The sequence below is a fragment of the Protomyctophum parallelum genome (genome assembly GCF_964188405.1).
Source record: "Protomyctophum parallelum genome assembly, chromosome: 20".
Taxonomy (NCBI): Eukaryota; Metazoa; Chordata; class Actinopteri; order Myctophiformes; family Myctophidae; genus Protomyctophum; species Protomyctophum parallelum.
This window is the reverse complement of record NC_139718.1, coordinates 12,732,008-12,759,132: the sequence shown is the minus strand read 5'-3', so window position 1 is coordinate 12,759,132 and position 27,125 is coordinate 12,732,008. Positions and strand designations below refer to the sequence as shown.

Genomic DNA, 27,125 nt, shown 5'->3' with positions numbered 1-27,125 from the left:
CATTTCTCACATGTATCATATATATCATATATATATTACCACACATAAATCAATACCCACCAACACGCACGCACTGTGACACACACACACACACACACACACACACACACACACACCAGATGAGAAAGACACAAATGCAAAATAGATAAATGAGCAAAACAAAAACATTGACTATTTAATTCAGATATTTGTGGGTTGCTTATTTAATAATAAACGTGGTATTTTGTGACCTGTGGTCGTGACTGTCATTTCGTTAAGCAATTTATCATTTGAATGTGCACTGTGTATTGTAATGTCTTTTAATCTTATTATTGTCTTGTCCTACCTACCTAGTAGGTGTACAGACAGACGCCACTCCCAATGTTAGGTTTTGTAGCTCGTTTGATTTATACGCGTTGGATCAGCAGCAGACAGGGTGGAGTTTTGTTCTCTGTCCAAATAAAGACAGTCACAAACCGGTGTGTTCCGAGAGCCAAACCATGCGCTCCCCCACCAGCTATGGTTGTGCCCCGCCCCTCGCCAAGCTACTACAGCAGATAGACTGACAGAAGGCTTAGGGTAGGAGCTGCTGGCCTGGAGGGTCCGCTGTCTTCAACCACCGCGGAGGAGCAACGCCATTTCAACATTCTAACCGACGTTAAGCTGCTAGAGAACCGCGCGTTACACACTCCAGGTATGCCCTTATCAGCAGCATTTGCTTAATGTATATGTTGGGGTTTTTTCTTCTTAAATTGGTCCCGCTCGTTTGGTCCTGTGCGCTGCTAAGCAGTTCAGCCAGGCCTGGGAACGGCCTTTAAGAACATGACGGAAAACTGGGACGCAGGAATGGGTCAGAGATTTCAGGAGACGAGGAGGCTGGGTCAGCTAGGAGGAGGCCCGCTGGGGACTTGTTGGACTCCACCACGCCTCTGGACATTCATTGAGGATCAGAATGAAAATAGACACCTTTTTCTTGATTCATTGACCCTAATCGAGCTACTTTTAACCGCCCTTTTAACTGTACTCTGTGTATTCCCCTATTTGGATTAGCCAGCAACTTGCTACTAGTGTCAAGCTAACATTAGTTAGCTCATTCATCGAGGTAGACTCCTGACTTGACAGCAGCAGAGCCGTGCGGGACCCACGGACAGGGATGTCTCTCTTTTAACAGCACCGGCCATGCCGTTCAGCGGGGGTTGGGTCACTAAAGTCGGCCTCTTGCTCGTCATAACCGTGGCTTGAGCCATTCTGGCCGGGCCGGCTGAGCCTGAGCCTTGCCGTCGACATGTGTGCCCCTCCTTGCCTTTTCAAGGTTCATGTTCAAGCTAACGTGAGACTAGACGGTGAGATTATAGGCTCGGTCAGTGTGTGTCTTTACCTTTTTATTGGGTTTACTGGCTATGGAGCCATTTTATCTCTATCAATTTTATGTTTATCTTTAGGTGGCTCGAATAACTTGCTATAATAATTTGTGCAAGACCGACTTATATACATGATGGCTGGCTGGAACATTCAGTACTCTGCCTGCCTCATATTGAGCAGGACCACCATCTGACATAAAAATGTATGCTTTAAACTAGTAAACTAATGTTTTACTGTGAACATAATTACAGTCGGTGAAGTTATGGCAAATGGATGTGGCGCAAGGCATAATGCATAAAGTACTACTCCCCTAATAGCTAAGTTCGTATTTTATGTGAATGATGACTACATTAAAGTGTAGTAAACTTGTCTTATGACCCTTAACATACAGGGAACATTTAACCCCATTTTGAAGAACTACTAACTGATTAGGAAAACATTTATCTGTTTATAACTTACTCTTTTGACTGGGGGGGGGGGGGGGGGGGGGTTGTTTGACTCACACTATCTATCTATGTATATACTTATACATATAACATATACATGTTATATTACTCAAGCAGTGACCTTGAAATTCCTGTCCATTTCCATGTGACAGCCTTTATGTGTTTCAACTTTCAAAGGGCTGTTTATTTAGAATCACTTATGGTGAATCAAATCTAGTTATCAACTTTTACCACCACAGCATAACTACAAATTAATTGGACCATTACTAACTATATCTTTTCTAGTTTATCCTTAAACTGGGGACACTGTAAAAATGTAGGTTAATTACACAGATCATACATAGGTATGACTCAACGGGGTGGTAGCACCAGTGTAATCTAGTAAGAGAGTAGTGACACGCTTTGATCTCGCCACAAAGCGGGTGCCTAGTACACTTCCGCATTCCATTGTTACAATGGGAGTCAACGCTAGTGTCACCACTCTTACTATTCCACTCGGGGTAGCACTAGCTGGACATCTTTATCAGCCTATGAGTCGAGGTGGGATGAATGAATAACATGGCCAGCTATTAGCTGTTTGGCATAACCTAGATTTGGAAAGATGTGTGACACATTAACATTGTTCACAGTGATGTAAACTGCGGTAGTGATTTCCTTGTAATATCGGCTAGTTATGTGGAAGAGTTGGTCTGCTATGCTTAACAGACACTGCTTAACATTTCTCCTAGGCTGCAGCAATAGATGATGTTGCTTTGTTAATTGTGTTGCCAGTTGAAGAGAGTAGAGAGTCCTATCTACTGTGTTTTTGACACTGACTGTTATGGGGGATCCCTTGGCGTCTGTTGCCTCCAAAGCAGGCAGTCTGACCCGCCAAGTGGCTGGATTCCGGGCAGCCAATGGCCCGAGAGGGCTTTGTCCTCCGGGCTCATTTCCATGCTCAGGCTAGTGGCTACACAGAAGAAACTTTTGCACTGCCACCTTCTAGTCTGAGGCATAGAGTTAAAAGAAAGCAACGACTGTGATTACAGGACTTGATCCCATGCATGCCCAATCTTCAGATACCCAGCTTCTGTGAAGCCACAGCTTCTTGTAAAAACGGCATACATCATAAGAAAATGTGAGGACATTTCTAACTGCTATCCAGTTCTGTAAAATGGTAGAAATGGGCTGCTGCTTCCAGTTCTGCTGCTTTCTCCTTGTTTTCCTAAACGCATCTGTATGTAATAAAAAAAAAATTTGTCAATGTGAATTAATCTGATAAAGTACTAAAAGTAGCCTAGCTGATTCTGTTCAGGTTTTGTAGACTAATCATAATGATAACATCCCACTCTTTCCAGCCTGTTCCACCTCATTTCAGTCTGTACTTTAGCCTTGAAATAATGTTCCTCTAGTCTAGTGCCATGACAAATTGAGAGGAAGGGTAACTTGGGTAACTTCATGCAAAACAATTAAGCAGTACAAGACATTGCTATGCCTTCAGAATATTATATCCATCAAGCTAGGTTCTTTACATTTGTCTCACACTCACACAATGTCCCTCTTTGTCTAATAACACATTCTCCATCCACAATGAAAGCATGTATTTGTTAAGAGTTAGTCCTCATGGCACCCTGTAGCCTCCTGAATGCTGAGGAATGTACACTCTTTGACACATAATGCCTTACAGCCGTCTCTAAGTTCCAGTCAGGATAGGGATTGAATGTACAAGGCTAAAATTCTCCTTCAAAATATTTTGACTTTGTGAAAGCTGAGTATACTTGTTACTTCCAGTATATTCTCCTTTTGCCCATGTTTTTCAGAATGGGGAAAGGGAGACGTGTATTACACGACAACGTTATTCTAGGCCCACTCGATTGCTGTGTGTCACACAAGAAGTAATGAGAGCTGTCAGTGGGTCCAAAGAAGCACTGCAGCGGAAAGTTATTCTTAAATGTATTATCATGGGTAATCTGCTTAATCCAAATTGGCCTACCTAAGAGGCCCACTGGCCCAGTATAGCAGATCTACCCGACCGAAGCTGACGCCCATGCTTTATTACAGAGTACAGACACCAATCTGAGTAGAGAAGGGGAGGGTACTACCGTAATTGACTTCAGGGCAGCCACTGTCAACGTCATTTCACATTGATGATGCTCCCTCCTAAAGCCATCTTAAAATCGTGGTCTCTGTTGACTGATGATCTGCAATTTATTATTACATATCCTCAAGGGACTAAAGACTAACTAGCCTATGCTAGCAATAGAATAGGCAGTGTCTTCAGTCTGCTAGGGCAGGCTAAACTGATTTTAAATAATTACACTTGCTCTTATCAAATCAAATCATTTCCGTGGTACAAAAATGTGTACACACACACATATACACACACACACACACACACACACACACATACACACAGATATATATATATATATATATATATGGGTTCTTCAACTGATGGTCTTCTTTGTAGTTGAGGGATTGTCATTTTATTCAAGTTTAAGGATTTAATAAGACCTGTTGACTATCGGTGGCTACTGAAGGAAACTAAGGCAGCCTTTTTCCCCTCAGGTGCAAGCAGACGGGGACCAAAAAGCAGTGAGTGACATTTGCACGGATGTATTTTTGCCCCTCGCAAAGCCTTCCTATTTGAGTTTAGAATGTCATCCTTGTAAGCAAGGGTCGAAGGAGGTTAGTGACCACTGACAGTCACTTGGACTGGGGTTTTCCCTTTGCCTGGTTGTCCATTTCCTGTTGTGCACCTACCGGTAATTCATTCTGTTTTAAATTAGCAAAGCCAGTGTCCTTTGCTGGCCAAGCCTTGCATTTTCTATGCCGTCATAATCAATTTGCCCTGGGGGAAGTGGCATCTCTGTAGGAAGGCATTAGACTTTGAGGCAGTGTGTTTCTGTCTTAATAGGATGATAATATCACTAGGAGAGGACGGGAAGAGATCTTGATGTACTAATCCCCACCTCTCCCCCTTTCTTCTCATATCCGCACCCACCTCTCCCCCTTTCTTCTCATATCCGCACACCACCTCTCCCCCTTTCTTCTCATACCCGCAACCATTCACACGTTACACAGATTGTGATTATTCACCTGTCTTAAAGGGTAAGACCACTTTTTGAGAGGCTTGGGTTGTTTTCTTACCTTATTATGGGAAAACTATTCCATTCCATGAGTTATTTCGCTCCGTTGTGTTGTTTATTAGCAATTTAAGAAATAAAAAATAGGGTCCATTGTAACGGGGAAACGTCTCTCAAAGTCACTCTTTTAGCACATAAACCAACGCAACAAAAGCTGATTCTGACAGTTTATGATCGGGAAAACTCATGCGGTTTTATTTTTAATTTAAAAAAAATCTACTTTGTCTTGTTTTGACTTATTTGTGTAGAAAGAAGATCGGTAGGTATGCCTAAGCCGATCGAATCACTGCTGTTCGTGTTGAGTAAAAAAACGATCTGATTGGACCAACTGTACACCACTTCCTTATTGGAAACGACTGGGATGTAAACAAATGGATTTGATCTCGTCCGCTTGTCACTAAAAACATACATCATGCGTGGAGACTGTTTACAAACGAAACCTCGCAAGACGTCCCGGCGAGAGTTGGGAACGCCGTAGTACTACTTCAGTACCGCATGAGTTTTCCTGATGTCATAAACTGTCAGAATCATCTTTTGTTGAGTTGGTTTATGTGCTAAAAGAGTGACGTTGAGAGCTGTTTCCCCGTTACAATGGAAGTCAATGGACCCTATTTTTTATTTATTAAATTGCTAATAAACGACAACAGAGAGAAATAACTCATGGAATGGAATAGTTTGCCCATAATAAGGTAAGAAAACAACCCAACCCTCTCAAAGTGGTCTTACTACTTGTACTCAGAAGGTTATGATGGCATGTAGCACCTACGTTGGAGGTGAGTGTGTGTGTGAGCAACAAGCTGGTGTTTAGGTGACACAGAAGTCAAATGCAGGCCCCTCAGGTTAATAAGACAGACATGAGTTTCTGTTCTTTTCTATAATTCTTGCTTCTGCTGCACTTGGCTGTCCTGAAATGAGTTAATCAATCAAGCCCTATTCAAAAATGTATGTTTCTGATCTACAAGCTCACATGTCGGGATGTGGCATGTTGTGAGCTTGTAGATCTGCTATTTTTGCATATAATGAATGAGAATTCATGCCCAAGTCGCATTCTATATATCTTTTGAGAATCTGTCATGTTTTTCAGCCGTAGGCTTTGTCACACCAGATGTAAGTTGCAAAATGTCAAATGTTTGTAAATTGGATGGGGCATTCTTTATGACTGACACCAGCTTTGCTGTCTTTTCTCTATGCAGAATGGCGGTGGATATCTATGACTCTCAGTACCTGCTTATCCTGGCTCCTTCCCTGGTCATCGCCCTCATGTTCCTCTTCTTCTGGCTGTTCATGAAGGAGACGTCATACGATGAGGTGCTGGCACGGCAGAAACGTGACCTCAAGTTGCCACCCTACAAACCGGACACCCGCAAAAAGAACGAGAAGAAGAAAAGCAAGAAGAAAGAGAGCGCCAGTGCGGGCGGCGGTGGGGGAGGAGAGTCGGAAGAGGATCTACGGGAATTTGACATTACCGACGCCCTCAATGGCTCCACTCCAGACCTGGAGGAGGAGCCGGCACCTATGGCTCCCCCGACTCCTACCCCTGTGCCTGTGATGGCGCCACCGGAGGCTCCTGTTGGTTTGAGGGAGAGGAAGAAGAGGGAGAAGAAAGCGGCAAAAGCCGCCGCTGCAGCTGCAGCCACAGCTCTTTCTCAGCATCATCCTGCCGCTGAAGAACCAGACATGAACGGCTCCAAGGTGACCGGCCGCAAGGCAGAGTCACCTGTGACTCTCAGCAAAGAAGCCAGTCTACTCAGTCACCAGCCTGAGGTCCAGACTCAGGTTCTGGCCCAGACACCTCCTCAAACCTCTGGGAAGAAGAAGGAGAAGAAACGACAGAAGGCAGAGGCTGGTGAGTAGAATTGAACAGTGATGTGGGGGGATTCTTCAAGCACACATTCATCTCTGGAAATGTTATACATTATATAAAAATCATAAAAGTGATTCTTGTGTTGAAACATCAACCTGATGTGTCCCTGTCCAGTGGATGACCAGCAGCCAGATGGTAAAGTGGAACAGGTTACTGCACCAGCTCCAGTCAAGAAGGACCCTCCGGTGGTGGCTGAGACCAAAGCTCAGGAAGTCGTCACCCCTCTGACTAACAGCGGCAAGAAGAAGAACTCTGCCAAGAAGCAGAAGACGGAACACGGTAAGAATGCTGGGAAAATGCCAGTCCCCGTTGACTTTTTGGGCAAATATTAAAACCTGTTTGTCCATTCACTAGCCTTGGTGGAGGAGTCTCATGTTCTGGCTGATTCTGCGGCTCCTGCTAACCATCAAGTGGCCCACAATGACGACCTGCCATCCAAGGGTAGTGGAAAGAAACAGAAGAACGAGACTGACAAAGGTAGCAGCAGCAGAAGAAGTGTTAATCTTTACTGTTTACTTTTGGTTCTTACTTCCTGTGTGATGTCCATTCACACTATACCATGTTTAATTTCCTTCTCGTTTCTTTTTTTTTATTTAATTTTTCAATGTATTTTTATTGATGCTCTGCAATTCAATGTATATAGAACCACATTTTTCTTTTTTTTAAGTACCACAATACGGACATTACAATGCACAGACAAAAAACAAAATGCAAACAAAAAAAACAATGAGTACACCACAGTCTTGACATGATTGTACATTACAGGTCACCAGAGTCTTTGTTATTCACTACCGTTCAATAACGTACATTGAAGCGCAGTCTAGAAGGGTCCATTGTATCCAAGACTGGTTCCCATACCTTCGTGAACCCTTCCATGTTATCGCGGAGGAGATAAGTCAGTTTCTCCAGAGGAACCACAGTCATTACCTTCTTGTACCCGTTTCCTTTGACAGAAAACGCTGAAGTGAAGCTCAAGGAGCTGCTGTCCGGTCTGGCTGGTCTGGCTCTGTCAGAAGCCGAGGCGGTCAGCGTGATGACCCTCCTCAAAGAGAAGAGCCCCAGTGCCCTGGATGCCTGGCACAAGGCAGGTTCAGGCCACAGCATCAGCAATCATGCCATTACTGAATGCATAGGTTTCTGTCTTTTGTTAACTTTCTGTCCCACTTACAGTCTGCAGCCAAGGCTGATCCATCAGCTCAGGAGAGGGAACGTCTCCTCAACACACTGCAGGAGGAGGCCTCTATCGCCAAGGACAAAGTCAAGCAGCTCAGCCAGGTAGAGATACCCCAATGCATCGCCTGTCCAAAGAGATAATATGCCTCCTTTCCAGTTAATATGCTTAATCTCCACCTTGCTGACTGATTTCTTGGTCTCTGATGTGTGTTGTTTCTTTGTGCTAGGAGCTTCAGGTGGAGAAACAGAAGACTGGTCGTGCAGAGAACATTATGAGAGAGCAGCGTGGAGCCATGGAGAAGGAGCTTGGCAGTATGCAGGCAAAAACCCAGGGCAGCTTCCAGGAACTCCAGACCATGCAGATTAAAGTGAGGGTTACTCCAAAGCTCCCTACAGTAGCCTTGCCTTTCGAAAGGCTGTATGTTTTACAGCATTTCTTGTAGTGTCTATAGAGGGTATGCACATGCTTAAAGTGAATGGCACATCGAGTGGCAAATCGAGTGGCAAAGCAACATGCAAAGTGAGTTTAACATTGTTTAATGCAATCAGATAGGACTTTTCTGTTTGGATGCAAGGCCTGAAAGTAGTTTTTTGCCACTCAGTAGGCATTCCCGCATAACTTCCAGGTTTGATAATGATGTCACGCGCATACCCTCTATTATACGTTGTGCTTGAGCCATGGGTGTTGCAGGATCCATACATTATCTACCAATATAAATTGGGATGTGATGGATACCGGAATTGGAAATGTAATTTATACGTTCCAAATATGGACGATCAGTCGAATGGTTCTCAAGATCCACTAATTCACTGGAGATCTGTGGAATTTATAAAGCGACGTGTTTAAAAATCTCTTAAAGTATATTATACTATTATTAAATATTATTTTTGTTTAGATATCATTCTGAACTAAATAAATAATTTAAGAGAAAACATCGTCCCCATGTCTTGATTTTACAGGTGCAGTTTTTGCCTTCATCCATTGGTTCTTTTTGTTTTTCATGTGTAGTTCCAGCAGGCGAGGGAACAGTTGGAGAGTCAGATCAGCCGTCTGCAGCAGGAGAATGGCATCCTGAGAGATGCCGTCAGCTCTGCCACCAACCAGATGGAGAGCAAGTTAGTACCACTAAGACCACAACCTGTAGTTTACACCATCTGGGCAGTCCGCATGTTCCTAGTCCATTACACGAACAGAAAGCGGTCACGGTCGGTCACACCATCGAGTTCCAGCCTAAAACATTGTTTGTTTCAGGGCTAGCTTCTTGAACTAGAAGTGAAATAAATTCCTTCGTTAAATATGTAAGGGAGTGTTTGTGCATGTATTGCAACATTGTAGATGGTGTCAGAATTCAGCATTTTGATCTTTTTAATGTCTTAAAATCAGCGCTAATACAAAAAAAAATGTTTCCATTGTACTCCGTAATCAGTAATGCATATAATACCTGCAATACAAAACCTATTGGAATAAAGCTCAGTAGAATGTATGGCCACCATCAGTTTAAAAATGTAACTATTTTTTTTATTATTCCTATGGTTATACAAAATACATTGTCATTATTTAGCATTGAACGTAACACTGAAGAGTGTGTGTGTGTGTTACAGGAACTCAGCAGAGCTCAACAAGCTCCGTTCAGAGTATTCTGGCCTGATGAAGGAGCTGTCGGAGAACAACAGCAAGCTGCAACAGGAGGAACACCAGAGGAAATCACTGGAGGTCGGCTATAAGCAGAACGTGTCCCAGCTGGAGGTATGCCATCTTAAATGCACACTAGCATCTTCTGTGTTTTTATTTGCAACCCTGGATAAGCAGTGAACAGTGCCTGAGCAGGCTAGGTGGGGTTAAAGATGGCTAGCAGTCTCCTTAGGGAAGTGGACTGGGTCGGTGGAAGTCTTTGGGAGGAGACTGTGTGTTTGTGTGGACTTGTTGTAGAATAGAACGTGGAAGTGGAGGATTGTATTGGTCCAGGAAGCGGGGATGTTTGAGGCTTTGTGCTGGGCGTAAACACCACTTCCCTGCAGCCGACACAAGGCTCAGCCTTTCCTGTCTTTATCACAACCATAAGCACAGTTGTGCTTATAAGAACAGAATTTTGAGGAAAGCGGAATTTGTGAGTGCACATTCATTGACATATATATGTGAAACGTGTTTGGCATGTAGGACCAAACTCAGATTTGGCACAATTGTTTTCTGTAACAGGAACACTAACGACATACTTTGTTGTAAGCAGATTGGTTGGTTCATTGAAATTGGAAAATACTTTTTTTGAGAGTAGTATTGAGATTATATGAAGAAAGTTTTCAATATTTTTGTTTTTTCGGAAAGGCTCAACTGCAGGATGCTAAGTGTCGTTGGGAAGAGATCCAGAATTACCTCCACAATGTCAACGCAGAAAGAGAAAAGCTTCAAGCCGCAAAACAAGGTACAGCAATAAAACGTTGTGCTGCCATGTGACAGTACCTCTCAAAATATTAATGAGTGGGTGCAGTTTATATTCATTGTGTGCATGTGTCAGAGCTCCAGGGCCAGCTGTTGGTGGTGGAGACGGAGATGAACAACAAGAACAAGGAGATTCAGACACTCCACAGCAGCCTGACGGACACCATCGTCTCCAAGGAGCAGGTGGAGCAGAAAGTGATGCATCTGCTGGAAGTTTCCCAGCACAGTTTACCAGATGACTCACTGCAGAGCCAAGTGCAGGTAACAGGACAGCATAGCAACGAATGCAGCTGAGCAATAACTGAGCACCACTAGATCGGAACAAATCCAGGATATAATGAAATCATACTTTACCGCCCATCATTGAGAGGGAAAACAAAGCTATTATGTTGAGCCGTGGGGTCTGGGGACACTCTCTGTGCTTTTGAAGTTTATATTTCTATTCATAAAATAACACCCCGACTCAACCTGAATACCTCATCTGTGCTCTGTTGCAGTGGTCCTTATTTAAGGGACATTCAAAACTGTCAATATAAATTTGATATTTAGGATTTTAATAAAACCCCACAAATTATTGAACACAAATGTATTATCGAACATTACTTAACAATGAGGCCAATGATCTTTGGGAGACCTTGTTAAAAATGTGTCCCTTTGTACCATGTTTACTGATAATTAAATGTTATTGACAGGAACTGTTGAATGAAAACAAAGCCTTTAAGATGCAGATCGAGAGCATGCAAGTCCAGAATGAGAGCCTGCAGGCCCAGATGTCTTCACAGGTACTGTACATGAACTGACCTCACACCACTGATTCACGCGACCACACAAATTCCACCTTGTCTAGTTTATTGTTATGTAGGCTAATGAACTGTCTCCTCATCCAGGCAACCCAGGTCTCCCACTTTGAAGAGCTGCAAAAACTGTAAGAGATGACTTTGTTTTGTTCTTAACCACTTTCAATTTGGTGTGGCTATTTTAGGCATGGCATTATACTGTAGGCTAAGATATGCTAAAACGGCTGATCTACAAGCTTTTGATATTTCACTAAAATTACCAGCTAAATAATTAGCATAACCTGCTGGACTGGTCGTTTGCTGCCATACCTACGATTTCATATGATATGCATTTCAAATGTTCTACTATACTGAGAAACTAATGTGAAAATGCAATAGTGATACTGAGACATAATGTTGTTGACTCTTGTTAATGTGATTGTGTCCAGGCTATCTGAGAAAGAGCTGCAGAGGAAGAGTCTGGAGGACTCGCTGAACGCAGAGCGTAGCAGCCTGGCCAACAGAGAAACAAACATGCAGGTAGAGCCACTGCCTTGTACCAACACTGCTCTGGTTGGTTAGTTTGCAGGAATGTGTTGGACTGGTCGCAGGCCTCTCGGTGCCAATAGACTTACTGAAAGGAGGACGTTTGCAATGTTTTCGGATTTGAAATGGGCTGTGATGGCAGAATGTCTTTGCAGAGACTTTGTTGAGACCACCATAAATGCCATTGTGTCGGAATGCAGGCATCGACTATCTGATTCCTCTCCTCCACAGGCGATGCACAATGAGAACATGTCGCTGAAGGCGGAGCTGCAGAGTCTGCAGGCTCAGTTATCTGAACAGGTCAGCTGTGGAATGCGATTGTCTTTATATTGTGCATATATTGTGCATATCATGCACAATATTGAAATCTTGGCCAATATTCGATTACTGATTAATTGCATGGTCAAATCGACAGATGCCGATATTGCAGTACAAGTTTCCAGTAGGGTTTATCTTAAGTGTGATTCAGGGTGCATATGCAGGCCACCTTTACAACGGTCTCTAGAGAAAATGGCAGAATAAAATATCAGATATGCCTTCCGTTTTGACGGCTACGGTGTTATCGGGGGTTGAAAACAAAGTGGGAATCTTTGAAAACTCTCTGCCTGGTGTCCATGTAAATGGTCAAAACAATGAAGACGCAAAACGTGTGACATCATGGCTCACGTCGCTTATGTCTATTACATTGGAGCAGAGATGTAGGCGGTATTTGAGTTCCTAGGATGAGCAAGTGCTCCTCACCCCGTTCATCCTAGGAATACAAATTTAGCGAACCGCTGCATTGGTGAATGTAAACAAACATCCATGTAATGGGAAGTAGAACGGACGGTTCTACGCATGCGTGCCTGGTCTATCTGGCAGTGTGTCAGGGGGCCACGGCCACCTAGCCACCTGCCATGCACACTACACTACAGCATATATATGGTCTATCTGGCAGTGTGTCATGGGCCACGGCCACCTAGCCGCCTGCCATGCACACTACACTACAGCATATACTGTATGGTCTAGCTGGCAGTGTGTCATGGGCCACGGCCACCTGCCATGCACACTACACTACAGCATATACTGTATGGTCTAGCTGGCAGTGTGTCATGGGCCACTGCCACCTAGCCGCCTGCTATGCACACTACACTACAGCATATTCTGATCAGTGTTGCGCCTCCGCCTAAACGCAGACTAAAGAGTGACTCTTCTACAGACCATTGCCGTATAAAGGTGTTCGCAGACTTCTAAAAAACAGTGCATTCTCATTACCAAATTCATTAGTTAGGATTATCTGCAGCTGTTATCGTCCCAAAAGGCTCTTTCAGGTTCACATTCAAAGATGAACATATAAAATATATTTGTTAAAACCGCAATACTTTTTTTGATATCGGTTCGATAGCATTTTTAAGGCAGATATTGCCGATATGATGACTAATTAATGAATCATGCATTCTAGTAGTAGTTTATTTTTTTACAGGGAAAACGACTCTGTGTGTGCAGGCTTGTTGTTTAACACACCCTCTGTTCCTATCTGATTTTGACTTTCTCTGTGCAGGCTGCCTCCCAGCTTGCTTTGGACCAGATTCAGCAGAGGTGCGTGTCAACACATAAAACATCATCATACTGGATTTTGGGGGTTGTTAGGACCATGTGGGCCTTTATGAACCACTTTTCAACCTGGCATCCTTATTTTGGGCATATCGATAAAGGAGGGATATATATATATATATATATATATATATATATATATATATATATATAAAAATTGTGTTTCGAGCTTGTAAATCGGCAAATTTTGGTTGCTTTACTAGCATAACACGGTACCATTACAGTATAGTACTGTTCTTGAACCCATATTGGGCGTATTAAAAACGTTCGCTCTGAAAGAATATATATATATATATATAATATAATCTCTTTCAGAGTGAACGTTTTTAACTCTGATCTTTGCTTCTGGGGTGTCCCTGGGACAACATCTTTTCAGATGGGGGTCGGTGGCCAATTACATATAATCTTGGGGGTCCTTGACATGAAAATGTTTGAGAACGACTGACAGAAACATGGGTTTTTCAGAAAACTGTCAGGATTTAGAAGACATTTGTAGAATCGTTCCCAGGTCTAACTGGGTTAACATATTTATGCTTGTGAGTAAGATTCAGGGGTGAAAAGCGGGTGTTTTCAGAGTAAAATCTCCCTCAGCATGTCATTAACCCCACCTACCTTGTCTCCTGCCCACAGTGTCCAGGAGAGGGAAGACAACATTAAAACGGTGGAAGATCTGTTAAAAACTGGGCTGATCGAAGTTGCCAACAAGGAGGAGGAGCTCAAGGTGTGTGGGTGTCGTTTTCAAGATTTTCAAGCTAACATTGTCACATTGAAACCGGCAAGCAACACTGTTGTACCACAGAGGAAGAAGCAGGATTCTAACGCAGCATCAGAAAGTAGCATGTTTAGGAAACGACTCGCCTACGTTAATGCCCTGACTTCACTGACCTCAGCTTGTCTTTAAGTGACTTTTGTTGACTTGCTTTCTAATCAATATTCTTAATGGCCACAAAAGCCACATTTCTAATTGCTTTCTCTGTCGTAGGCGGTCAGGGAAGAGAGTGAGGCACTGAAACAACAAGTAGAGTCTCTACAGCGTCAGACTGCAGAACAGGTGAGTTGGAAAGCCAATATCCTTCATAATGGTTGACAATCTATTTAATTATGTATACTATATTCAAATTGGCTAATGGCCTGGGAGGGTGGGCCGGCCCTCCAGACCACGGCCACGTCTCTGACTCAGACATAAACAAACCCGATACTATTATCTATAGGCAGGACCATGTCACGATGACACGGAAGTCATCAACTCAGATACTTTGTTTAACTTGCTTTCTTTGATGTATTACAGATGTCTTCAGAGTCGATAGTGGATGAGTTGCAGAGCAAGTAAGTTGACATGTTTGGTATTCCTCTCTAATAGAGGTGTTGATTATGCTTGTGTTTTGACAGTTCTGTTTCAAAGACTCACTATTGTATTGCAGGATCCTTGAGAAGGACGAGCAGTTGAAATCGTTGGAGGAGAGCCTACAGGCTGCACAAGACTCTTGCTCGGCCAGAGACCAGAACATTGAGGTGAGGACATAACCGCTGTTTCACCTTCTTACCTCTTGAGTTCTCTTGCTTGCTCTCACTCGCAGTTTACTCTGTCACCATTAAATCCTTTGGTTTACCTGTTGTAGAAGCCGTTTGGCGTACTGTATGTTCCTCAGAAATGGAGTCCAAAGTTGAAAGTGTCACTGTGCCTTTTCATGTCAGACTCTGGCACAGCAGTTGGCTGCCCTGCAGGCAGAAACGGAGCAGCTGAGACGAGCAGAGATCTCTGAGGAACAGGCCAGTGCAGACGCCGAAGCTCAGCTTCAAGAGCTCCAGGTTCAGTAAGTTGACAACATGCAGCACCACTGACCACACAACCATGGTGTAAAACCGGTGTACTCGGGTTTTACCATCTAATGAACTTTAACGGGGCCAGCGGCCACATTATCTGGTCGCGATGAGGGCTGTAACGTTTTGTAAACGGAGACTGCTATTGCAGTCTATCGCCACAAGATGGCCCCTTTATCTATTTGTATTACACACGGAGTCTAAAATGAACACATGCATCTCTTTATTGATTGGGTCAGGGCCATACAATGTTCCCGACCGCACTTAATTCTATCTTAACAGATTGATGTAAAGTCTGGATATTAAAACTTGTGTCAGTTGTTTGTCACAAGTCAGTGCATTTTGAAATGTAATTTCGCTGCCCCATGCCATCACTTTTCCAGTGGGGTGGATAGGGTCGTCTGTAAAAAAGTTAACTTTGATGTTTGCTTTTTGCCACATCTTTGCCATGAATGGTTCAAAGTAAACTTTGGTATGCTACACTCCTTCAACTTCACCTCATGATCTCCTGGCTTGTGATCTAAGCTTTAGTCCTGAAAGGAATATCCTATGGAGTGATATGCTTTACAATTCTTTGTTGTATAAACACGCTTGTCAGTGAGACGAGCATGGTAGCAGAAAGACTTGTCATCTCGTCTGTTCATTTCATGACTAGACTTGGGACAGTCAATCTGGCACTACCGATACGTTGTATACGTCATCGTAGGACGAGGCTGTGTGCTGATAATAGCAGATCTACAAGCTTGCAAGTTGTAAGCTTGTAGGATCTGCTGATTTCTACACGCGGCCCGCTGTGCGGCGAGGTATACCAGCTGCACTGTTCTCATGGAGCTGTTCTCACGCCGAGTTTGCGGCTGACAGAATATTTTGGCATATCACGCAATCTTAGTAGAAATCCAAAGTGTTCCCATATATTGGGGGTGTTGCATTACTTGGTTTTAGACCAGGCTTTAGCTGTTATTTGCATAGAGTTCTACTCTCTCGATTCTCTACTGCTTCTGAAAATGATAATCACGTGCAACCAACGCACGTCACATGACACCGTTTGGCCGACGAGACTGTCAAGATTGAATTAAACCGAAAAACCTCACAACCTTGGACTCAACCATTCTGTTATGGGAAAAATACATTCATCCAGTTGAAGTGAAGCTTATCTGTTTATTTGTTGAATCCAACACCATCAAAAACAAGCATATTTCTCTTGAATGTCCTGTCCCCAAAGCCCAAGAGGCCCTGCCCTGCACCATATCGAACACAATGGATGCCAAAACAATGGGGAAGTTTCCAACTTTGTATTTTTATATCAAAAGTCCATAAAAAGCCAATTTTAATTATGTGTCGAGTGTTGCATGAATAAAAATGAACGCTTGATTTCATTCATCCGTTTGATTCCCATATAGCTGCACATTCATCTAAACACAGCTGTTGTTGATTACAGAACTACTCTGTTTTTAATCTCATTCAAGATGACATCCAGACAGTGTATTACCCGTTTTAAACTTAATCGGCATGCTAAAATATCTATCTGAAAACATTATAGGTTAGAAATTAGCCACATGGCAGCACACTAGTAGAGCTGGCCGGCTGTCTGACTTGTAAACAAACGCGTGTGTAGCAGAGCTACCGTCCCATCATCTGAAGGGATGCAACCCTCTGATTGGTTCAGAAACGTACAGCCTCGCTTTCAAGGCGAGGTGGCAGACACTGTCTGTAGAAATGAACTCCTGCGTTATAAGTGCTGAATTTGTTCATAACATGGCAGGATAAAGTTGTATGTGTCCCATGGATGCTGTGATGGTTAGTCCTTTATAAAAAAGTAAATAATGGCACCCATACATTCATAAATGATGATCAATATTTGACAGTCCGATATCGCCATATCATTCTCCCTGTATAGATCCGACCATACCTAGTGTTTTCCTTGCATTGATCTGACCATACTTGCAACTATCCATACGGAACACATAATCACGTGAACTCTGACCCTACAGGCTGGCTGCCAAAGACCATGATATCCAGGCACTTCAGGCAGAGCTGGAGGCAAAGACGAAAGAGGTGGCCGAGCAGATGGAGCAGCTCCAGCAACAGGTGAGGGGTGGAGCTTCCACGTTTCACTCATTGTTCAGAGTGATAAAGAAGACCAAGACATTGTTAGAAATGGTTGCATCTATGTACTGTGTATATTAATTTACATACTGTATGTTTTATTTTCTAACAGCAGTCCCATACGGCAGCACCAAGCCCAGAACTGCTTACAGCGTGAGTGCTGCAGCACAATTACACTGCACATTACAACACGTTGTGAATATTAATTCATTAATATTCATCAGTGTGCTTTGACACTCTTCCTCTCTCTCTGCCACATTCATCCTCTCACTCTTTTCTGTCCTCCCAGGCTGTCGGAGCAGGAGAAGCAGGTATCTGATCTGCAGGCAGAGCTGGCGGAGCTGAGGGACTCGCTGGAGCTCCATAGGAAGAAGAACAACGTAGGTTGCCTGCTCTTTCCCTGACGACAAACCTACAAATCACCAGTCTCCAATGTAGCCCAGAAAGTCCCCTCTCCTGTGTGTGTGTGTGTGTGTGTGTGTGTGTGTGTGTGGGGGGGGGGTCTCACTGCAGAGTCGTTCTTTCCCATAACCTCTACATTCCAGTCTACCACTTCTTCCTTTCCTATTTTCTACTACCCTCTATTCTGGACATTCAGAGTTAAGACTTTCAGAACCAAAAACTGATCCAGTTAATGGTCATCTTTTTTTGCCAGATAAATTACACATATGCAAATTTAGGTTGAAGCAGTCAAAATGTACTTCCTTTGCTGATAACTACATCAAAATTGGCCTCTGTCGCCCTGGGCATTGGCCATGATTGTGTGTGCGTGCTTGTGTGTGATGGTGGGCATAAACTAATTGCCCACATTTATTTGTTTGAAAAGACAGCGCAGGTTTTGTTTGTAAGGCATTTGACCTTGTTTTTTTTAATCTATAACTATTCACAACTTTTGACCTTTGCATGAACATGGAAGTATGTAAGACAGGTAACTGGTAATGGCATGTATGCATGTTGCTTTTTGTTGTTGTTGTTTTTTATCCACAAGAGGTGGCAAATTCTCTGGGCTGTCGGTATAAATTTTTATCAGTGAAGTGTGGATTAGCTAGGCTCTGACATGCGCAGCACTGGGTGACGAACGGAGAGTTCAGAGGACAGAGTTTGGATGTAGTACTTCTCGGTCATCCCTACCAGTTGTATTTGTTTGGTCTGGGTGGGTCATCGAAATCAATGCTTTTTTCTCCCTGAGGCTGAACTGAAAGTAGATATCTCTCTTGGCACCGACCAAAACAGGAGCTTCGGGAGAAAAACTGGAGCGCTATGGAGGCTCTGTCGGCCACCGAGGCCATGCTTCAGGGGAAACTCAGCAAGGCCGTCAAGGTTCGATACGCAACTTCCAGTCTGCTTCACTCTCTAGCTCCGAATCTGATGCACCCCTCCCCAATTGTTGCCATGATCGGCTCAGCGAGATTCCCTTTGGTTTTTTTGCGCCATCATCCATAACTATGCTGCATACTCATTTTACTCATTCTCTCGCCTGCCTTGTGTGCTTTTTGTTTGGCCACAGAGTTAAAATTGGCTGTGCATTAAGCTGTTTCCCCCCCCCCAAGAACCTTTAAAAAGAAAAGCATATTATTTAACTTGCTCCTACTGCATATTCTGCTTACAACAAGCCGACTGTTGCAATCAACTGGTCTTGTTAATGGTTACGTTACACCCAATGCTATATAACGTAACATATTTCCCTTGCCCTAAAAGGCAATGGCTGATTTTTGTAAATGAGTGTGCAGTGCCCTAGAAATGTATTCACTAGATGTCATTAGATTTAAGATTCATGGCATTTATTCATTATACCGCTCCGTGTCCCTCGCTCTTATGCGACTCATCTCCAGCATGTGCTCATTCTGCTTTGTGATGTACATTGTTTGTACATTTTGTCGGTTTCACCACTTAGTCAGCTAATATATAATCAACCAGTTTGTTTAATTCAGTTTCAATTCAATCATTTCAGTGATCCTACAAACATTTTTAATGAGTGTACACATTGACTTCTCAATACGCTGTGCTCAAGTGCTGCGTTAACTGAAATAACAGCCATGATTCTAAACTAAAGCCTTGCCAAATATATATATTTACAGACCCGTTCATTTTGGGTATAGTGTGGGCCACCAGAGAGCATTGCTATAAACGGTAGTGGTATAGTGTGTATTTGATGCAGCAGGCTAGGGTACGTACATGCTGAACTGTCAGGGAAGCAGCTGTTTTCTGCCATCCATGTACAGTAGGAGGAACCTCCTCGGAGCTGAGCCAGGGAGATCCTTGGCACCTGTTATTATGTAGGCCTGCCGTCTAAAACAAAAATAAAAGTGCACACTAGTTGTGTACAACCCAAACATGTCAGAGCTCCCTTCTGGCAACAGGCCGTCAATAGGAATAGTGGTGAATGCCCCGGCGTGCTAATGTTTCAGATGCATCAGCTCCTGTCAGGATTCAGTTACAGTGCATGCTGCTTGCCCATAATAAGTAGGAATTTCAACTTGTGTTTTTGCAGCTGATGAGTGAGTGGATCAGTGTGTTGGTTTTTCTTAGGAGTGCCGACTAGAGCATGTGTCTGTGGTTTGACGCTGAGGTCAAGTGAAACATGACGTAGGCCCTGCTGACATTGAGAGATGCTAAACGTGGCACAGGACATGGGACTAAGAACATCTTTACTGAAATTAAACTTTTAGATTGTTGTTCAACATGAGATATTATTAATGATTTGTTGCCCCTTCACTTTGGCTCTGTTGACTTTACAGTATGTGGTTTAAAATGAGACATGAGAGAGTAGAGCAAGAGATTAGCGTAATTTCTGCTCGGATGACTACTCTGCAGTGCTTTTCGAATGCATGTGAACCATCAGTCTAGTCTATATTCAATTTCATCTCTTATTTATTTGTAATGTCTCCCTCCCCATCACCTCTGTAGGAAAACCAGACAGTGCTTGATACTGCCCAGGCTGATTGCAGAGATGTTCTGCACAGACTTCTACCCCACGTGCCTCTACCCAGTGAGCAAGTATGTATTTCTTTTTTAGCCGTTAGCCTGTGTCCAATGGGCTCCATGCAGCCAACACTTCCGCGTTCAGTTTGGGCCGCCGGAAAGCTTCCGGTCGGAAGCAACTCATTCACTGTGAACGTACGGTCGTGATTTTGTAGGAATAAAGTTCAGTACTTTATACAACACTATTTCATTTGATAATGAAGTGTTGGCTGCATAGAGCCCATTGGCTAGTATAAGCCACTCACTTGGTCTGTCCTGATTGGCTGAGGGCACACAACTCGATATGATTTTAACATGGGTGTTAAATGTAGAGTATTAAAAGACATGGCAGACTTGTGACTGTTACCTCCTAACTCCCACATGCAACCTCTAGGCAAACCTAGGTAGCTTATCGCAAATTACGTGTTAGAGTGGAATATTGCTTCTTCCAAATAGTGTTGAAATTAAATACTGGCTCTTAGTGTGATCACACTGGATTTGTTTTTGTTTTGCTCTAGCGCAGAGCTCTACAGTCTAGTACAGTGACTAGCACTACAGTCGCTAGTAAATATTTCAAAGAGCACTTGGAGTGTTGCAAGTTTTGAAAACTTACTTAAAGGTTTATGATGTGCTTTGCAGCTAATGCTCTGCAGCTTAAAGCAGAGACATCTCCAGTTTGGATTGTAGTATAGAGGAGATACAATTTACAATTTAGGCATTTAGCAGACGCTCTTAATCCAGAGCGACTTACAATAAGCAAGAACAAAAGCATGGGAATACATCACAAAAAAGCATTTATCATAAAACATGCGTAAGCTAAGAAAGTAACAGTGGAATATCTATATTATGAGACTATACATATAAACTATATATATATACTACTATGCTATACATATGTACTATGGCGTGCTATGACTATATACAATGTAATTATTATAGTGCTGTCTACATAACATGCTATAAGTCTGTATCAGATGCTATCTAAGTCTACAGAAATGCTATCTAAGGGGGTAGGGTAAGTGCTATGGGCCATGATGGAGTCTAAAAAGGTGGGTTTTCAGACTACGGCGGAAGATTGGGAGTGATGCTGCAGTTCTGACTGCAATGGGAAGTGCATTCCACAGTTTTGGAGCCAGAAGGGAGATGGCAAGCAAGGGCACGTTTTTATAAAATCATCCAGGGTTATCTCTTTTTACAATGTCTTGTCTCTCATCCTCGTCCTCTGTCCACTAGAACCACCAGGAGTGGCTGCAGATGTTTGAGCGGACGGCAGCTGAGACGTCGGCTGCAGACTCAAGTTCCACCCCTGCATCAGGGGACATGGAGGTAAACAAAAATAAAACCTGTTACTGAACACCCCATTCCTCCACTGCTGAGGAATGTTTTAATTTAGACCAAAGGTAGAGCTTCACTGCTTTCAAACTCAAGTCATGTTTTAGGCTTAGTTAGAACTTTGGTCCACCCAACGCATATTGACAAAAGTTGCTTCCAACAATTCTACTGTCTTTTATTGATTGAATACTTTATTAACAGTTTGCCCAAGAAAGCACAAAAGTACAGTTTTATACAAATACAATTCTAAAAGGATTGAACCCAAGAAAGAAAGCACTATGGCTTGTTTCAATTGGGGTCCTGTCTATTGAATACATTGAAACATTTAGTGACAGACAAAACATCATATAAACGAGAACTAATCAAAAATAAAGATATTTACAGTAAGTAGTTTGGGGGGTGATGGGCTTGGATGTTTTTACAGGGGCTAGTTCCATCTTCTGTTGGAAAGCTGAGCTACACAAATAGAACTCAGTTGAGCACAAAGTCATAAATTACCCACAGCTATAGCTATAGGTATAGCTATGGATCTAGGGTTTTGAAGTGTGCCTGTCTGACTTGGAAGAACAGGTTATGGCTGCTATTTGTGCTCTTATGTTTTCTATGAATTGCTTTATTCTTTTACCAGGGTCTGGCTGAGAAGCTGAGGGAGGCAGACGAAGCCCAGAAGGTCCTACAGAAAGACTGCGAGACATACAAGAAGGTTTTGGCAGAGACGGTGAGATGAGTTTCACCATTTTAACACATGATGGTGAAAATGTTAGCTTAAATTAAAACTGGAGTTGTCATACCTACCCTGTCCACAGGAGGGCATTTTGCAGCGCCTCCAGAACAGTGTTGAGCAGGAGGAGTCTCGCTGGAAGGTGAAGCTAGAGGTGTCACAGGGAGAGCTGAAAGAGGTGGGTATTCAGGTTTACCTAGTCATAATTCCCATGCTAGATGCTTGCAACATTGCTGCAGCTCTAGAATATTTTGTTCCACACAATACGGTTACAGTACACTTATGGTTCTTTGTTGTTCCTCAGATGAATCTGAAAGTCACAGCACTGGAGCAGGACATTGAGAGACTAGGCGATGGAGCCGAGTTGGAAAATGTCAGTCCTCTTCAGATGCACTCACACCTCACACATTTTCTATGTACTTTTAGTACTATTGCACATCTCATTTGGACAAGTTTAGTCATGGCTATTTGTATATCCTTTAATCTGTTATATTACAGTCTCAAAAAGGCTTTACATTTCCATATAAAAAAGAAAAGAAACGCCCCATACTTAGTATTTTCTTAATTGGAATACATTTGTCTCAAGGTATTTTCTCTGAAGTTCTTCTGCTGTTGTTGTTTAGTTGAGAAGAGACAAGACGCACTTGGAGTCTGAGTTGGAGAGAGCGGAGCGCGAGAGCGCCACCTATGTTACCGAGGTCAGAGAGGTAAGCAGCTATGGGCGTGAGGTTTCTGCGGTGACCGTAATCCTCAGTCCTTTCATATGGCTCATCCACCTGCAGCAGAGGGATTCTCTACTGTGTTGACTGGGTGGCAATATATATTTATGCTTTGCGACCTTCACTACATTGTTTATACATTTAAAAAAGAAAACGGCATATAATTTTTACACAACACAAACGTATAAAGCTGAAATGATGGGGTGCACAAACTGCACACGATCCATGTAGTTACTGTAGGCAGCTATAGCACTATAGAGCTGCTGACTAATCCAATCGATTTCCCTATTGGTAATAAATACAGTACAGTCATACAGAACTTCAACCTTATTGACGGTTGAGTGTTTTTGTTTGCCATCACATAGCTCTGCTGAATAGTGCAAACATTGATTTTAGTTTAGATAACTTTTGGCAGAATTAGAGCTAGACCAGCTGACTGCTCCAATAGCATTAGATGACTTATATGATATACACTTCACACCCTTGGACTTTCGGTGCCTCCTGCTTCATCTAGAGTAGTACTATCCTGGACACGGTCCCATAGCATAGACGCCCATTAAAAACATGATCTCAAACTTCATTTCAGCTCAAAGATCTGTTGACTGAATTGCAGAGCAAACTTGACGGCTCGTATACAGAGGCCGTCAGGCAGAATGAGGAGCTGAATTTGGTAAGCGTTGCTCACCCTGTAGCTAGAGCTCCTTTGTAAAAACAAACAAAAAAGACTGTCTTTACTGCACCCAGCGACGTCTCGGCAATCACTTCCACAGGACGGGTTCTCACAAGTGCCACAGAATGGGGAGACACACCCACAACCTCCAGCACGCTTGATACACTCCAAAAGTATAACTTACATGCTTTATAGGCCTAGGGCATGGTAGTGATGGCCATTTTCTGGTCCCATCGTCCCCATTTTTCCCCATTGAATTTTCCAAAAATATTCATGTCAGTTATTTAAGCCTAAACCATCCAGCATCACCATAACATTTGATTCTGTAAAAAAAAATCAATATGCAAAAGCATTCTGATTTACAGCAAGTCTTTCTGGATTCCTTGTATTTTCGCTGCGGGTCATTTAAAACCATGACTGAGTACCATTATGTGAAAGGCCCAGAAAATGTTTACTGGTAATAAAAAACCCTCATTGGGCGACGAGATTTATGGTGACTCGTTTTCAAGCCTAGAAACAAATCGTGCCCTCAGTTTTGCATGCATGATCTCGCAAGCATCAAGATGCCACCAAACTAGTTTTCTCTCACAAAAACAATATAGCCACACTCAGGCTTAGTGTGCAAAGGCCTTAGGTCTGGTAGTGCTCAGGTGCCAAGAAGTGTTCATTTATGGAGTGGATCTAGAATGGGAGGTTGTGAAAGTTGGCTATCTCACTAACTCGCTACTTGTACTGTCGCTGTCTCAGGGTGGGTTCATTCTTCCATCATCAAGCTTCTAACAAACTGCTAACTAGTAAACTTGCTGCATATGCAAAAGCCTAAAGCTGAATTCCAATACCGCAAATCTCTGCAACTTGCTCACTCGCACTCGGTCACTCCAGCATGGCGGTGTTATGGTGAAATTGGTGATCTGCAGAAATATGTGACAATCGTGTAGACGTTGCATAATGTCAGTGTCCGAACTTAAATTAGCAAAGTTCAACCTAGCGGTATTTAGACTGTAATGTATTTAACCCATTCTGACCGGGCACCCATTTTGGTGTTGGCATCATGTCGTGCTTTAGCTATTGAAAAATAGCAGATCTACAAGCTCATATCGCGCCACCGAGTGGCGCGATACGAGCTTATTTTTTGAAAAATCGAAGAGCGACTGACATTTCTAGAATCTGATCTCAGGTCAGAATGGGCTCATCAGACCCAGTGTGTGTCCGGCGGAAACCTCGTATGAATCTGATCTCAGGTCAGAATGGGTTAAAGACCTCCACTTAAGTTAGATGGTCATATATTTTGGCAGGTCACCAATTTCATCGTAATGTGTGAGTGAGCGAGTGGCCGAGATTTTGAGTATTGGAATTTGGCTTAAATCTGCTGGGACCATTTCCGTACTGTTACTGTACCTTAAACATGCACACTTTGTCATTGTTTTCATACCTGGATACAGACCTTGTCTTCACACTCTTTCATCCATAACCTTTCTTTTCTGTGCTTTTTATCAAATCTTATCCGTTTAATCTAATTTTTCATTGTGATCATTTGAATAGTTAAGTTGCAGTAATGGTATGCTGGATGATAGAACCGAGAGCAGTTGATGCATTTTTGTAGAACAGCATCACAAATACAGTAGTCGCAATTTGCAAATGAGACCCTCTTATGTCTTGGCAAGAGGTTTGGGTGTGAACGCAACTGCAGCAGTAAATAGGAAGTCCCAGGTGTTCAAAAATGTGTCTTCTTTGGATTCCAGCTGAAAACCCAGCTGACTCAGACTCTGTCCAAGCTGGAGACGGAGGAGAGTGAGAGGCAGAAGGTGGCTGGTGACCTCTACAAGGTGAGATGACCTGTAGACCCAGCACAGCAGAACACACATGCCACTGGGCCTGTTCCGGACTGATTCCTTCCTGTCTGTTCTGCCTCTAGGCCCAGCAATCTCTGGACCTGATCCAGGAGGAACTCTCCAAGGAAACGGGCAATGCTGACCTGATAGAGAACAGCAGCCTCTCGTCCCAGACGGTACCGCTAACATTCCATTTATTGCCACACACAGCTAGGCTGGTGTAATTGGTTTACACTTGCAGTATAAATTTAACCTCATGATCACTGACATTCCTATTTTGGGAATTTAAAAAAAAAGAAATGTAGATGCCACATTTGGTGATATATTTTCAGAAAGACCTGTTCTTTGCATGCATGGTCTTAAATGGACATTGGACACTATTTGATGTTGTGATATCAGAGGGTCTACTCTAAACCTGTCTGTCTGCAGGAGGAAATGGACAGGAAGGAGAAAATGACTGCAGGACTGAACCAAACAGTTAGAGAACTGCAACAGCAGCTACAGGCTGTCAACCGGCAACTTACCAAGGGACAGGAGGAGGTACACCACCATATTGTAGTTTTATAAATCTCACGCATAATTATGATTCCTCAATACCAGCAAACAATATTTAAGTGCATTCGTATTGAGGTCAAACTCAAGCCTCCTCATTTGTGCTCTCTTCCAGGAGGCCGACAAGGACTTGCCTGAAGTATAGGGAGAAAAGCATTGCTTTTCAATGAGGCAGCCAACCTCCAACCTCACTACTACAGAGACCTCTGGTCTATCACTACCACTGCACATCCACCCTGCTCCGCTCCTCTCCTCACCTGGGCTCACTCTGGCCCATTCCCTGTGCATAACACTCCGAGACCTCATGCTGGTCACTATGGGAACAGGCATGGGCTCCAGTTACCACACCTGACCTTTATATTACTACACTCCCACCACATTCCTCTTCTACAGCAGCAACCCTGAATAATTAAGACTTTGTGTGGTGGTGACCCCACTCTCTCTCTGTTTAGAACACTTATTTTTCAATGAGAACCTTTGAATACAGCAGTAGTATTTTTCTTGTTATTTCTCTTTGTTAAGGGGGCAATTAAATGACCCCCCCCCCCCCTCCTTCACTAAGCAAATGTTGGGTTCCCAGTCCATCAATTGTTTTTGTTAAGTTAAAGATATGTATTGTTTAAATGTACCAGTTAGGACCTGCTGAAATATTGTTGTTGGGCTCTTTGCCTCCTGTCCAAAGACCTCTGTCACAACCCGTACATGATCGTGCATTCATGACATGAACTCATATCTCTGTGCATACTTTCTGTTCAGAACTGTCTGGAGGCAGGGGTGGATGAGAAGGGGTCTCAGCATGTCAGAAGGGTCAGTACATAACTGTAACGGAGGTGCATGGACTGTGTGTGTGTGTGCGTGTGTGTGTGTGTGTGTGTGTGTCAGTCAGTCAGTCATACTGCAGCTCCAATGGGAGGCAGTCTGTGAACCTGGGTGTGGGAGATGATGGCCACGTTGACACTAGAGGTTTTTATTCCCACTGTAACTACTCTAGGATTAAGCGTCCCATATCATCTGTAATCAACACTCGCTACTTTGTTGCTAATTTCATTAACTGAATATTTTTGTTCTTTTTGTAACAGGTGACCGTTAATAAAAGGGATGCTTGATAAA

The 27,125-nt window shown here is 43.1% G+C and overlaps 1 protein-coding gene across 3 annotated transcripts; it reads left to right on the top strand.

The window, feature by feature from the left end:
* The first annotated feature begins 543 nt into the window (after positions 1–543).
* On the top strand, positions 544–27,125 carry ktn1 (kinectin 1). Of its 3 annotated transcripts, XM_083792086.1 has the most exons (36): positions 544–673; positions 6,106–6,758; positions 6,891–7,055; positions 7,131–7,253; positions 7,730–7,860; positions 7,947–8,051; positions 8,177–8,317; positions 8,959–9,065; positions 9,552–9,696; positions 10,273–10,369; positions 10,463–10,647; positions 11,079–11,168; positions 11,274–11,311; positions 11,612–11,702; positions 11,940–12,008; positions 13,249–13,286; positions 13,932–14,022; positions 14,284–14,352; positions 14,590–14,627; positions 14,723–14,813; positions 14,997–15,115; positions 17,114–17,210; positions 17,341–17,381; positions 17,518–17,608; positions 18,462–18,548; positions 20,136–20,225; positions 21,423–21,515; positions 22,150–22,239; positions 22,328–22,420; positions 22,547–22,615; positions 22,866–22,949; positions 23,548–23,631; positions 25,374–25,457; positions 25,547–25,639; positions 25,893–26,003; positions 26,131–27,125. In XM_083792086.1, the coding sequence occupies exons 2-36, from the start codon at positions 6,107–6,109 to the stop codon at positions 26,158–26,160; spliced, it is 3,822 nt and encodes a 1,273-aa protein (XP_083648212.1). In that variant the 5' UTR covers positions 544–673; position 6,106; the 3' UTR covers positions 26,161–27,125. The 3 variants fall into 3 exon arrangements, with proteins under 3 accessions (XP_083648212.1, XP_083648214.1, XP_083648213.1); XM_083792088.1 differs by lacking the exon at positions 18,462–18,548; XM_083792087.1 differs by lacking the exon at positions 23,548–23,631.